Below are 14,986 nucleotides of genomic sequence, written 5' to 3'. Positions count from 1 at the left end.
TCGTACACTCGAGTCTCAATTCTTACCCTGTGCGAATGCAATGCTGAGCTAGATTCTGCAAGTTCCCTTCTCAAGCAGTGAAGCTTCGAAGTGTTCCTCTTCAGTGAGAACTCTGGTCAGCGTTTAAGGAGTGCTCTCCTTCTCGCTGGCCTCCATTGTAACTAGTTCCGATCTCAGCTGACAGGAAAAACTACCTCATCTGCCGCTGCGAGGAAGCGGCGACGTCACGGCTGGAATGCACTGACCCCGTTTTTCGGGTTTCGCAGACCACGGGGCCCCGAGGCCTGGAATGACTAGGACGCCGGAGACCGCAGCTCCTAGCGTCCCGGGGGGGTCCAGCCCCGCTCGGACAGCCGGGTCCCCGCCCGCCTCGCCCGCCTCAGCCTGCCCCCGGCGCGGGGCGGCCGCCGTCCGGCCGGGGGCGAGCGAGTGGGTGTGAGCGTTGGGGGCCGGCCAAACTTCCTGTCCCGCGCTCCCGCTGCTTCCGGCGGGAGCCGGAAGACGCTGTGTGTGGACGGAATTCGGGACCGCCTGACGGCCAGCCGGCTGCCCGGGACGGAAAGGTGAGCTCCGGGCCGGGCCAGGCCACACCCGCGCGGCTAGGTGGTCCCCGGCAGGGAGGGAGCCGGTCGCGGCCTCTCGGGAGCGGGGGCCGAATTCGCTCCCTCTCCCCCCCGCCCGGAGAGGACAGGGAAACCGCCCCCCTTGGGCACCCTCCCAGATCTGGCGGGCCCGGGAGCGGCCGGTCTAAAGCCCTGCGGCTTCGGCCCTGCCCCTCGCGGCGTAGTGGGGCGGAGGTTTCGGCTCCTTTGCTTGGTTTTGAGGGCGGGGGCTTGGGAACAAGACGGTCCCGAGAAAGCTGGAGTCAGCGAGTCCCCAGGGCGGGGGCTGCCGGACTGCACCCGCAGCCGGGCCTGCCCGCGGCTCTTGGGGCCTCACACTAAGGCCGTTGCAGAGGGGGAACGAGGATGCCAAGGGGACTCTGCCCTGGTTCTTTTGGCCCGGAGCTACCTTCTTCCTTCATACGTCCACTTACTTCCTGAGTCTAGGAGGAAGGCTGCCGGCTCTGAGGGGCTTGGCTGCTTGCTTCTCCTCCTATCGTCTCCAGGCGAGGCTGTGGGCTGAATGCGCTCGCAGGTTAAATTTATCCTCTGAAGTTTCTTCAGAGACAAGAATGCAGTTAGTCGATTAAACTTTATCCCACTTGCTCACGCATGTGGGATATGGGGCACCATTCGGAAGTTTAAATATTGCTAACTTGGGACTTAAGAATTTGTATTTCTTCACTTTGGCACGCGGGTCAATGCAACATACTTTCAATGAGAATGAAAGAAACATTCTGAAATAGTCAGTGGCATTTTGTTGTTAGGGAGTGAGAAATTCCACTTTGGGTTATTTTAGCGTCGACAGAGTAAACTCAACTGAACAGAAGATTTAGGTTCTTCTTCTTTTTTTTTTTTTTTTAAGATTTTATTTATTTATGAGAGACACACAGCGAGAGAGGCAGAGACACAGGCAGAGGGAGAAACAGGCTCCATGCAGGGAGCCCGACGTGGGACGGGACTCGATCCCAGGTCTCCAGAATCAGGCCCTGGACTGAAGGCAGGTGCTAAACCGCTGGGCCATTGGGGCTGCCCTTAGGTTCTTATTTTTAAAAATTATGCATCTAAGTAAATGTCTGAATTTTTGACAAGTTACTTAATCACTAGCTCCCCCCTCCCCCCGGGGGAAGAGACTTATCTATTTATTCAACAGATACTTCCTGAATGCTTAATTTGTTCAAAGCATCGTACTTGGTTAATGCAGAGTTAGAATGAATAAATTCAGCGGCCTTAACCAGTGAAAAAAATATGCATGTAGACAATTAACAGCCAAGACAGGATGGAATAATTGCTAAAGAGAGGTGAAACTGTGTTGTGAGAACACCAAGGAAAAGAGAGATTTGTTCTTACTGGAGGGAAAGGATCAGAGTCTTACTGGAGGATGGCACTTGAGTTGGATTTTAAAGACCGGAAAGGATTTTAAAACATCGCAACTGGATTGGCAGTACTTATTACTGGTTGAAGAACTAGTCTAAGCAAAGACTTGAGCACTGATATAGGCTGGTGTGTTCATTCAAAAGCCAGTCCCTGTCGGCTGGAGTAAAGGGTTAATTGAGGAATATGGACAGTGCTGTAACTGGAACAGTAGTTGAGGATACATTGTAGAATATTTGAAATGCCATGCTGCCAGGCTTAGGAATTTGACTAGTATTCTCAGGCCCTGAATTTTGAATGAGTAGAGTAACATAAGCATTTCTGTGTTTTAGAAAGATAACGCAAGTGGCTGCATAAAAAGGTGGACTGAGGGACGCCTGGGTGGTCAGCAGTTTAGCGCCTGCCTTTCGGCCCAGGGCGTGATCCTGGAGTCCTGGAATTGAGTCCCACATGGGGCTCCCTGCATGGAGCCTGCTTCTCCCTCTGCCTGTGTCTCTACCTCTCTCTCTCTGTGTGTCTCTCATGAATAAATTTAAAAAAAAATGCACATTGAAAGGGGAATTTTTAGGGCAGCTTGACCCCTTAGAAGCCTATTTTAATAGTGTAGTTGAAAGATAATGAGCCCTAAACAGTATTACAGGAGGAATAAATCTGAGGGAGTCAGAACTACTGGGGTTATTTATTTTTTAAATAAAGAGTGATTTTATTGGTTACATATATTTCAGCTATCTACTGGGGTTATTTAAATATGGAGGATGAGACATTGTTAAAGACCTAGAATTTGCAGCTGAGTGGGAAGAAGATTGGGCAATAATTGAAGTGGATAATATAGGAAGAAGAACAGGTTTGGTGGTGGAGATGATAATCTGGATTTTGGACATTGTTAGGTTTGAGATGGATATCCAAGCAGTTAGAAATGAAATCTGGAGTTCAGAAGAAAGGTCAGGAATAGAGACAAAATTTTGGTATTATTTGCATGTCATTCATTCATTGTACAGATACTTAGTGCCTACTAAGTGCTTGCAGGGAAGTTTATATGGAAGCCCTTTAATCTCATAGTAAATACAACCTTAGAGTGTCACAGTATCAGAAATGACTCTTGGAGATGTAACTTCCTTATGAATTACATATAGTACTTTGCCAGACACTGTGCTAGGTAGGGGAAAGTAAAGTTATGAACAAGACAGACTAGTTCCTGCCCTTATTTATGGAACTTAAAATTTAGGGGGTAGCCAGACAAAAAACAAATACTATATAAAACTAAAGGAATTAGAAATAGGAGAGTTAGAGACTAAAGGTGGAAGTATTAGGAATCTTCTTTGGGTAAGGTGGTCAGGCAGGCAAAGCCTTTCTAAATGAGTTGATAGTTAAACAGAGCCCAAAGGAGTGAAAAAGAGCTAACCAATGGAGAGAGGGGACAGTGTTCCAAGGTAGAGGAAATGACATGTGCACATTTCTAACATCAGAAAGAGCTTAATTTGTTCAAGGAACTAAGATGGCTAGAGCTTGGTGAGCAAATGAGAGTGACTCTGGAGTGTGGTTGGGTAACGAGGAGAGGATCACATAGGTTCTTATATGCTAGTATAAAGAGTTTGGATTTTTTTCTAGGTGCATTGGGATGCCAAGTAAAGAATTTCAAGCAGTGAGTGAGATCACATTTTAAGATAATCCTTACTACTGTGAAGAGAATAGAATGGAGGGAGACAAGAGCAGGGAGACCAGTTAGGTAGCACTAAGAGTAGTTTAGAGCAAGTGTTGATGCTGGCCTGAAAAAGGGAGGTGGCAGTAGAGATAGAAATAGGTGGATTTGCTGTCTCAATAGGACTTGCAGCTGGACTGGATATTGGGAGCAAAGGAAAGAAAGTAATAAAAATGACTCCTAAATGGGGTCAGTGGTGGTCCCAGCTTGAGTGGAGGGTTGTGGTGAGTGAGACTGGCATGGTGTGATGGCAGATAGGGTTGGGAGAGAATTCATTTTGGACATATTAAATTTGAGATATCGAGTTAAAACGTTAAGCAGAGACGTCAAGTAAGCAATTGTATATACAGGTCTGCAGCTCAGAGTATTAGAGCTATAGATTAAAATTTTGGTGGTGAGCACCAGGTATTGTATGGAAGAAATGAATACCTGTTATATACCTGAAACTAATATTACACTGTATGTTAACTAATTGGAATTTAAATAAAAACTTAAAAAAATTGGCGACAGTATCATTTAAAGATACAAATTCACACTTGGAGGATATTGTAGCAAGAAGAGAGAGCCTGAATAGTATCCTGAGGAATATTAATATTTAGAGGTAGAGTGCAGGAAGAGTATAGGGATTACCAAAAGAAACTAGAAGAAGAAGAAGAAAAAAAAAAAAGGAAACTAGAAGAATGGCAATGATGAGAGTGTAAAATGAACATGTATCTTGGAAGCAGAGAGTGTAAGTAAAGTATTTGAGAAAGGAGGCAGTACTTCTAAGGGATAATACCAGTTATGGCTCTGGTTACAAGTGACCAGTTTGCTTCAGAAGAGGAATTCATAACAAAGGTGTGGGCAGCTCTTGGGATTAAAGGAAATGATGAAGGCCCTGGCTTTATGAAGGACAGGAATCCGAGCAGCCCCAGGGGAGTCTGCTCGCATCATTACTGGCATGAATGGGCTGCGGCAGCAGTTTTCAACCCTTTGTTACTTCTTTTACAATTCACATTCTGAGGAAAAGTGTCTGTTTTGTTCAATGTGGGTCAAGTGTGCAACAGTTGGCCAATGAAGAAAAGAATACCTTAATCTATGATCTTACCAAGGGCATATCCAGTGGGAGAGGCTTAGATCCCCAAACATAACATCGATTTATCACTCAAGTAGGGGAAATGAATGTGGGACAATTAAAAACAATAGTTGGTCATTACAAAGGTCAAGTAAGATTAGGGCTCCAAAGTGTCTATCAAATTTGGTAACATGAAGATCTTTGGTAACCTTTACGAGAGAAGTTTTAGTGAAGTGATGGGATTGGATAGTGATTGGAGAGTTGAAAGTGGAGACCAGTCTCTTGATAAATTCGGCTCTAAAGAATTGGAGAGAAATGGGGAGGTGACTAGAATCAACATGAGGGCTATGGGAATGGAACACCTCAGCAGATCCTGGAAAGGAAGACGGAAGGTCCAGGATGAACCTGATAGTTTCTAAGATTCATTCTGGCTTCACAGTTCTCCATTCCAAATTTCTTTCACTAGTACCTGTTATTTACCACTTTATTGTTAGAATTTAATCAACTTTCATAATATACTAGATATGACTATAAAAGGTTACTTGGTTTTTCTTTCCCCTAGGACTATTGTTTTATACCAAAATTTAAACTGCTTTTTAAATTTTACTTTAATTTTTGATCATGGTAATTCCCTACCATTAGTAGAATTTTTGTTTTAGTTTTATCTTTAGTGAAGCATTGTTTGGGTCTATATTTGTGGTCAGCCGGAGGTAGGTATAGAGGGAGAAGCAGATTGGTGACCAGCTGGGGGACCACGGTGTTTCTCAATTTCTTGCCTCTTTTTTCTCACTGCCCCACCCTTCTCCTTTCTGAAACTGGGTCAAGGCATTTTCTACCTCCCTCAAATAAGAGCAGTATTGATGTTCTAGACTTTGTTTTCCTAGGATGGAATTACATTGCTTTTTAGAAGTTGACACAATGATACTGTTTCTTTCTTGAGACAGCAATAAGAGCCCCTGGTCATCTTTCCCTTTGGAATACACTCCCTTCTGTATGGCAGTCAGGATTGAGACAAGATACCTGTATCAGCTATGTTCCAATGTTGCGTGTTTAGTTTATTTTGGCTTGTTTTTTCCACCCAGTATGTCTCCATGTAGCCTGTATTAGTTTTAGGCTATCTTTACCTTCCCAATATGGTGTTAACTACTAATTCCTGTCTTGTGTGAGGATTCAAGTAATTTCAGTTTTCCCAAGACTGATCAATAATTGCTGATTGTAATAAATATTTATAGCAGGTATATATTAATGGCTTTACATTTATGGCTGAATCTCTGTTTAATATATGTATTTTAGATTTCGAAGATACTTTATACTGTTTTTCAATCTTTGGGATGTAATCTATTAAGTAACTTTTGAGATAAATTTAGTGATTTTATTTTAAAAAATTCAGAGTGCATGAGATTAGCATAGGCTGGCACTGTTTCATGAAAATATATGGTTTGTATGTGTCTCAGTGTGTTTCATTCTCTGGGATTTGATGGAAAATGTATCTTATTGTGGGTTGCAGTTGAAATGTTTGAAAACAATTGTTTTATAGGAAATTTGGACTTCATAACAAAGACAGATTTCTTTTCTTTTTAAGATTTTATTTTAAGCTCTACATCCAGTATGAGGCTTGAACTCATGACTCGAGTCACTTGCTCTACCAACTGAGCCACTCAGGCACATTTCTTAACATTTTATAGTATACAAAGCATTTGATATATTTACCTGTTTCTTAAACACTTATGCAGAACTTTGTTTCTGAAGAATTTTGTAATTATTTCTATTGACTGATACATAAATAATCCTAAAGTAGATTTGTTTCATCTATATTTCAGATGAGTTTCCCAGGGCCAAAAACATGAGTAGCTTGCCTAGGTCTCAACCAAAAAGTCAGAGGCAGAATTTAGATTTCTGTTTTAGAGACCTTGGATTTTTTGTTGTTGTTGTTGTTGTTGTTAATAAACATATCTCAGCTTCTTTATTTAATTTGTTCAGCTCCTAATGTTAATGCATAATTTGCTGAAGAAGAATACAGTTAATCAGACTTCAGTTCTCAGGATTTGTTTATTTGGCTAAAAACAGAAAAAGAATTGTTCTCAGGATGGTTTAGATCCTAGAGATTGCTATTGTCTTAAATCTGCTTCGCTTTTGTTATGAGTTTTCTCATTACCAATTTACAGAACTTTTCAGGGCTTCCTGTGTTCTTTGCTTTGGTTCATTGCAAAGTTTTGTATTTGTCTGCCTTCTTTTTAACCTTTAGGCTGATTGTAGGATAACATATTAACATATCTGCTATTATTAGCTATTAATATAATAGCATTGGCAGGGTCAGTGGATTTCTAAAAAATATAATTTATCCTGGACCAGGATTGTTTTCTTCAAGCAGGGAACCATGCACGCAGTAAAATTCATTTGTTATCAAGGGTAGAGGGAGAAAGGGTTTGACTAGAACTACTTATTTTATATTTATTAGTAGTATTTATTAGACCAATTCCTGGGTATCTGAGATCATTTTATTTTGTGTGGACTCTTTGTCAAGAGCCAAGATACCTTATTTACAATGTGTGGAAAATGTGATTTGATGGGCCTATTCTTGGTTGCTGATGGTTAAATGTCTATCTCTTTTGTTATTTATGGGGCTAATTTTTCTAATTTAAAAGGAAATAGGGATGTAAATTTTGCCTGTCTACCAGGTAAAGATACCAACCCCCTCCCCCACATACACAAATATTTAGTGTTTACATTAATAAACTTGAGGTTACTACTCAGTATTGCATTCCTAGTCTCTTATCCTAATTAATAGCATAAGAAAGCCTGGGAAGAAATCTCCTTGAGACCCATAATTACCTTAAAAATAGCTTCCTGGGCGCCTGAGTGGCTCAATCAGTTGTGTCTGCCTTTGGCTCAGGTCATGAGTTTAAGGTCCTGGGATTGAGTCCTGCATCATCAGGTGCTCTGCACAGTGGGGGGTCTGCTTCTCCCTCTTCCTCCTCCCACTTTTGCTCTTTCTCTTTCAGTAAATAAAATCTAAAAAAGAAAGAAAAGGGAGGAAAGAAAACCTCAGTCTTAAAAAAATAAAAAGAAAAAGAAAAGAAAAATGGGCAGCCCCGGTGGCGCAGCAGGTTTAGCAACCCTGCAGCCCGGGGTGTGATCCTGGAGACTGGGGATCGAGTCCCACATTGGGCTCCTTGCATGGAGCCTGCTTCTCCCTCTGCCTGTGTTTCTGCCTCTGTCTCTCTCTGTGTCTCTCATGAATAAATAAATAAAATCTTTAAAAAAAAAAAAAAGAAAAGAAAAGAAAAGAAAATAGCTTCCTTTTGAGTAAGAGCAGTGCTTTCCACTCCAGTGTCATGCAAATTGCATTTAAAGGTAGAACTTTGCATTGGACACTATATTGGCCCCCATACTGGCAAATTATTTTTATTATGATTACTCTAAATATACTTTGACATAAAGCTAGGTAGTAATTCTTATCCTTCCTATGTCGAAGCCCCAGTAGCTCTTAACTATAAAATTAAAACAAATTTACGAATAATTCAATAACAGTGGTAGGGTCAGTGGATTTTTTAAGAAAATTAATATATGCTGAACCAAGATTGTTTTCTTTAAGCAATCTAATACATATTTATTTTATTTTTTAATTTTTTAATTTTTTAATTTTTTTTTTTAATTTTTTATTTATTATGATAGTCACACACAGAGAGAGAGAGGCTGAGACATAAGCAGAGGGAGAAGCAGGCTCCATGCACCGGGAGCCCGATGTGGGATTGGATCCCGAGTCTCCAGGATCGTGCCCTGGGCCAAAGGCAGGCGCTAAACCGGTGCGCCACCCAGGGATCCCCCCTAATACATATTTATTTTTAAGTGATGAATAGTTGACATAAAATGTTAGTTTCAGGTATACAACATAGTGATTTGACAATTCAATACATTACCACAATTTGATACACTACTCAGTGCTCACCAAGGTAAGGGTAGTTACCATATGTCATCAAACAAACTTGTTATAAAGATTTTATTTATTTTTTCATGAGAGACAGAGAGAGAGAGAGAGAGGGGCAGAAACATTAGGAAGAGGGAGAAGCAGGCTCCCTGTGGGGAGTCCGTTGAGGGACTCCATCCCAGGACTCTGGGACCACGACCCAAGCAGATGCTCAACCACTGAGCCACCCAGGTGCCCCAACAAACAAACTTATTACAATATCAGCAGTCTAATGTTTTGATGGCTCTAGGAACCATATAGGTAGTATAGTTTAGGTTATTAGGATTATATCAGTGTTGCCATGATTTATATCTTTATGAATAAGTATATAATTGTAAACCACACCATAAAACAAAACTCAAAATAACATTCATATGATGTGGTAGAGATTTTTTTCTGAAATGCGGTACTTAATGTTGAACTTCATAGTGGAAAGGTTTAGCCTTGGATTCAATAACTTATTTCCTCTGTTTGTACATCTTAACTTTAGTAATACTAATGCAGAGAATATCAGACAAGGGAGTATTTACAATGTCAAGACATTGTTTTTTTTTTTATGTCAAGACATTGTTAAGCCGCTTGTGATAATGAGATCTCACATATGACGAAAACTAGAAGTCCTTGAATACCAGTTTTAATGAGGTATTGTTAAATAATCGCAGTTAGAGTTGCCTTGTTCAAGTGAAGATAAGATTTGTGTTGCAAATGAGAAGATAGCACACAGAATGGGAGAAAGTTTGTACAAATCATCTATCTGATAAGGGGCTTGTATCTAGAATATATAAAGAACTCTTACAACTCAATAATAAAAAGACAACTCAATTTTAAAAATGGGCCAGTAATCTGAATAAGTATTTTTCCTAGAAAGATGCACATGCAGAGATGTGCATATCTATAAGCACATGCAGGGATGCTCAACATCATTAGTCATCAGGTAATACAACTCACAGCCACAATGAGTTACCATTCATACCTACTAGGAGGGCTATAATAATATGTTGGTGAGGATGTAGAGAAATCCACTGCTGATAAGATTATGAAATGGTATAGACACTTTGGGAAACAGCCTGGTAATTCGTCAAGAGGTTAAACATAGAGTTATCATATGACCTAGCAATTCCACTTCTAGGTATATATCCAAAAAGAGTAACAACGTATGTCTACTCAAAAACTTGTACATGATGTTCATAGCATTGTCCATAATAGCCAAATTGTAGAAATAATCCAATTCCTTTAACTGATACATGAATAAATAAAATATAATTCAATACAATAGAATAATAGAATATTACTTTGCAATAAAAAGAAATTAAGTACTGATGCTACAACAGGGATGAACCTTGGGAGTGTTATGCTAAGTGATTGCAACCAAGCATAAAAGATCACATGTATAATTCCATTTATGTGAAATGTTTAGAAATTTTTGTAAACAAATCTGTAGAGACAGGAATAGATTAATGGTTGTCTAGGCCTGGTCAGGGGAGGGCTTGGGAGAAAATGGAGAGTGATTGCTGAGAGATACAGGGTTTCTTTTTGGGGATGATGAAATTGTAAAATTGATTGTGGTTGTGGTTGCAAAACTCTGTGAATATACTAAGAAACATTTAACTGTACTCTTTTTTTTTTTTTAAGATTGTAATTATTTAAGAGAGAGAGCGCGTGAGAGAGAAAGAGCGCAAGCAGGGGGGAAGGGTAGAAGGAGAAGCAGACTCCCCACTGAGCAGGGAGCTGGTTGTGGTTGCGAGGATTGGATCCCAGGATCCTGGGATTGTGACCTGAACTGAAGGCAGCCACTTAACTGACTGAGCCACCCAGGGGCCCTGACTGTACTCTTTAAATGAGTGAATTAATATGGTATATGAATTATATCTCAGTAAAGCTATTATTTAAAAATTTGTGCTGCAGTTTTTGAAATCTGTTAATGAGAATTGAGGATAGAAACAAATTTAATTGCATATTTGCTATCACACTTCCAGCTAATATACATAGTAAGTTGCTGTGTTAAAGATGAGATTCACACAGTACACTTGATGAGGTACTGAGTGCTCTAGTACAGATTCTCTTGAGGTCAGCCTGCCTTTTCTATGTATCCTACTAGTCTCTCTTTAGTTCATACAGTACACTACAAACCACAAATGTAGGCACCAAATTTGGGCAGAACTCAGTTATAGAATGGATACCCACCCATTTGTTCCAGAAAATGCTTGCACTATTTATTTTTTAAAAGATTATCACTGAAGTGAAGACGCTAAAATAAAAAGATATCATAGATAACCATGGACTCTTGAGAAATGGTGGTTTAGAGGTGGGTCTTTTTTTTTTTTTTTAAAGGTTTTGTTTATTCATGAGAGACACAGAGAGAAAGAGAGGCAGAGACACAGGCAGAGGGAGAAGCAGGCTCCATGTAGGGAGCCTGATGTGGGACTCGATCCCGGGACTCCAGGATAATGTCCTGGGCTGAAGGCAGGCACTAAACCACTGAGCCACCCAGGGATCCTCCAGAGGTGGCTCTTAAACTATGAGCTGGCAGCTTCCTTCTTTAAATTATTACAGCTTTGTAAAAATGTCTAAGAACTAGTATATGATTTTTCCCGTCAGTGCACATTTTCATAAACTTTTTTTTCCCCATTTTTCATTAGGTAAGGATAATAGAAACACAGCCAGCATCATTGGTTTCTAAGAAAATTAATATAAAGGGCAGCAAATAGTTGTCTAGTTTCTTAGAGGTTTTACTACAATCTCAGAAACTCAAAAGTTTGAAGAACCTTAAAAATAAATAAATATTTTGTTATTTCTTGGCTTCTTGAGATGAACTGGAATTGGGGAAAAGGAATTCTTAAACCCTGGTGTTTCAAGGTCTGACGTAGATAAACATAAGTAGATATATGCCAGCCTGTTCTATGGGTGGGAGTCCTGGTTCTGCAGCTTAATAACTTGAGAAATGATGTACTGAGCCTTGGTTCCTTCCTCAGTGAAAAAGAAGAATGAATAAACTACTTTGTTTTTGTTTTTGTTTTTTTTAAGATTTATTTTTATTTATTTATGATAGTCACAGAGAGAGAGAGGCAGAGACACAGGCAGAGGAAGAAGCAGGCCCCATGCACCGGACGTGGGACTCGATCCCGGGTCTCCAGGATCGTGCCCTGGGCCAAAGGCAGGCGCCAAACCACTGCGCCACCCAGGGATCCCGAATAAACTACTTTGTACTATTATGTATAGTGCTTGAATAAAAAAAAAAAAAAAAACTATGTGAAAGGAAAAGTCAGATTTATGATACTTGATTTTATGTAGGAAAGTTAAATAAAAGGACACTTTCACTTACATCTTGTGAATTGTTATTTTTTTATGATGAAAATGAAGATTTCTGGAAGCTAGCAAGGGGAAGAAGAAGGACTCAACAGGACAATAAACACTTATTCAGGTACTTCTAAATGCCCTTTTTGTAGAGTAAGTCTGCCTTATTCTAACTTTCTACTTAACCTTGGTATTAATTGAAAACTCCCATTCTGGGTATATTTTACCTTGTATAATTACTTTGTATATAGTAGTGCTCCCAATTTTAGCAACAATTGCACAAACTAAAGTAGACTCTTTTGTCAAAAGTCTGAAAAAAATTAAGCAATAAGAAAGAAATTATAAGAATAATCTCTTATTCAATAAGAAATTGAATAATTTTAATTATGAGGGGAAAACAGCTGCACCAGGGTCCCAAGGGTACTACTTTTGGGAAACATGTTCAGATTTTGACTGTATAAGTACTTTTAGAAAGATGAGGAAATTGAGACAAGAAATAGTCATACCAGCTTGCCACCTAATCTAGCTACTATCATAGTTGTATTAATTTCCTTTTATTTTTTTCTTCCCATATCTTAATTAGTTTTAATGATAGCAAGTATATAATTTTGCATTTTGTTTTAATTTAACGTGTCATTAGTACTTTTTGCTGTGGTTGCATTATTTTCAGAACTGTTATTTTTAAGTGACAGTGCCATAATCTAATTAACCATTCCCTAAGTATTGGGTATATATGTGTATTTATATCTTGCTTGCAGTTGTTTATTATTACAGATGCTAACATGACATTTTTGAGGATATATTTTTTCTATTTTTAAGATCGTTTCTTAAAATAGATTCTTAGAAGTAGAGATTCTACAAAGTACAACTTTTAGTGGATTTTGACACTTGTTGGGCTTATTCTATATTAAAACAAGTGTTTTGGGCTGAATTCTTTATTTGCTTGCTTGTTGTGATTTTCGGATATGTAGAGAGGTGCCTTTGTTCATTTAGCTACATTTTTCCAATCCTCTAATTCTCATTCTCTTATCCTTTTTTAGGCTAAATTGATTACCCACCCAGCACAACATCTTACAGGAAAAACATAGCATTTCCTAGAGGAATATGAGCATTACAAGAAGGTGTTATTGACTCTGAATTAAATTTTTAACCGGTCCCTTGAACAGCTACAGGATTTGGAAGCTGAATCAATGTTATCAGATGAGTTAGAATCCAAACCAGAGGTGAGTTCAGGCAGTGCTTTTTATTTGTTTATTTATATTTTTTTGCGGGCTATCTTCCAAGGTTTGTCCTTAGTGGAGTCAGTAAATTTCTGTAATGAACCAGATAGTAAAATTTTAGGTTTGTGGGCTGTATGGTTTTGGTCATAACTACTAGTTTATTATTTTTTCTATCATTAAGTACTTTCTCAAAGATTTAAAAACTCCATTTTTATCTATTTTACATTTATTTAAGTAATTATAAGTTATTATACATCTAGGTAATTATACCATGACAAAATTTTTATATATATATGGTATATATGTGAATGTGTATATGCATATATAAATATTTACTACCACAACCATTTTTTCAATTAATTTTGTATATATCTGAAAGTGTTCTCTTTCTAAGTATGATTAGAGGATTTAAACTTTATTTACTTATTTGTTTATTTATTTATTATTTTTATTTATTTTTTAAGTAGGCTCCACGTCTAGTGTGGAGCCCAACACGGGGCTTGAACTCACGACCTTGAGATCAAGACCTGAGCTGAGATCAAGAGTTGGACGCTTAACTGACTGAGCCACCCAGGCGCCCCCCCCCCCCCAAATTTTTTTTTTATTATTCATTTCTCTTGCTTTAATTTTAGTACATCTGTGTCGCATAGTGGAAAGGTCAATGAATTTGGAATCAGGTTACGTAAGTTTGAAGACTTACTTCTCCTAACTACTCATGTAACCTTAGATAAGTCATTTGATGTCTTCAACTTGATTCCTTATCTTTAAAATACATGTTCAGTCTTACTGAATTACGGTGAGGATTAAATGAACCAATACACAGAAAAGTGCTTTGTAAAATGTAATTAACTTTTTAATAGCCTTCATTAAAACATATTATTTTTGTCTTTTCTGTTTGATAGAAGGTGATAGAGGTTTTCTTTAAAACAGAGGACTTGATAAAAATAACTTTGAATGTGTCTTGTAGTTAATCATTTTTCTGTGAATGTGGTTGAGACTAGTGAGCAATGAAGACTTAATTACACTATGAATTTTTGGTAAATTCGGAGGTTTAGATTCATTCCTAACAATTTGTATTTTTCAATATTGTCTCTTCCTCTTCCCCCCTCTCCCCCCCCCCCCCCCCAGCTCCTGGTACAGTTTGTTCAGAATACATCCATCCCATTGGGACAGGGGCTAGTAGAATCAGAAGCTAAAGACATAACTTGCTTGTCCCTCCTTCCAGTGACTGAGGCCTCAGAATGCAGTCGGCTGATGTTACCAGGTAAAAATTAAGATCACAAAAGATAAGACAAGCAAGTTTTAAGAGCTTAGCCTGCTTTATCAAACTGGTGGGATGGGATAAATGACTTTATAAGTGACTGGTAGAAACTGTAAAAATTAGGAATCGTGGAGAATAAGCAACCATGGGAGTAACAAGCACATTGTTAATTTAAGTCATAGTAATAGGATCCATCCATAGAATGTGAGAGTGAGAAGAAAAGACCAAGATGGAACTCCCTATTCAAGGTACAGGGTAAGCAAGAGAGCCTAGGAAAAAGGAAAGGCTAGAACAGTAAAAGAAATACTGGTACAGAGTGCAGGCACAGAACTCAAGAGAGTAGTCAGTATGTCAGATGCTTCTTAGAGGCCCATGACATAGGGACTCTCCCAATGAGGTAGGGCCAAAAAAGCCATTGTTGGCAGGATCTGTTCCATGGAAAGGGGTGGAAAGCCAGACTGTAGAGGGTTGAAGTAACAGTGCAAGATAAATATAGTTGAGGAAGTAACTCTACT

General features: G+C 39.1%; 1 protein-coding gene across 4 annotated transcripts in view; it reads left to right on the top strand.

The window, feature by feature from the left end:
• Positions 1-199: 199 nt before the first annotated feature.
• The window catches only part of ZNF410 (zinc finger protein 410), a 39,491-nt gene continuing 24,704 nt past the window's right edge, over positions 200-14,986 (top strand). For 2 of the 4 annotated variants that reach the window (XR_005988575.1, XM_041760179.1), the window contains exons 1-4: positions 200-563; positions 12,057-12,117; positions 13,031-13,213; positions 14,339-14,474. Coding sequence is in view for 3 of the 4 variants with exons in the window: in XM_041760179.1 (XP_041616113.1) it covers positions 13,181-13,213; positions 14,339-14,474 (169 nt within the window). In the remaining variant the exon portion in view is untranslated. The remainder of the gene's footprint in view (positions 564-12,056; positions 12,118-13,030; positions 13,214-14,338; positions 14,475-14,986) is intronic. The other 2 variants (XM_041760180.1, XM_041760178.1) reach the window with 2 other exon arrangements.

This window comes from Vulpes lagopus, chromosome 6 (genome assembly GCF_018345385.1).
Source record: "Vulpes lagopus strain Blue_001 chromosome 6, ASM1834538v1, whole genome shotgun sequence".
Lineage (NCBI taxonomy): Eukaryota > Metazoa > Chordata > Mammalia > Carnivora > Canidae > Vulpes > Vulpes lagopus.
The sequence above is the reverse complement of the archived record's forward strand: the minus strand, read 5'-3'. Positions and strand labels throughout refer to the sequence as shown.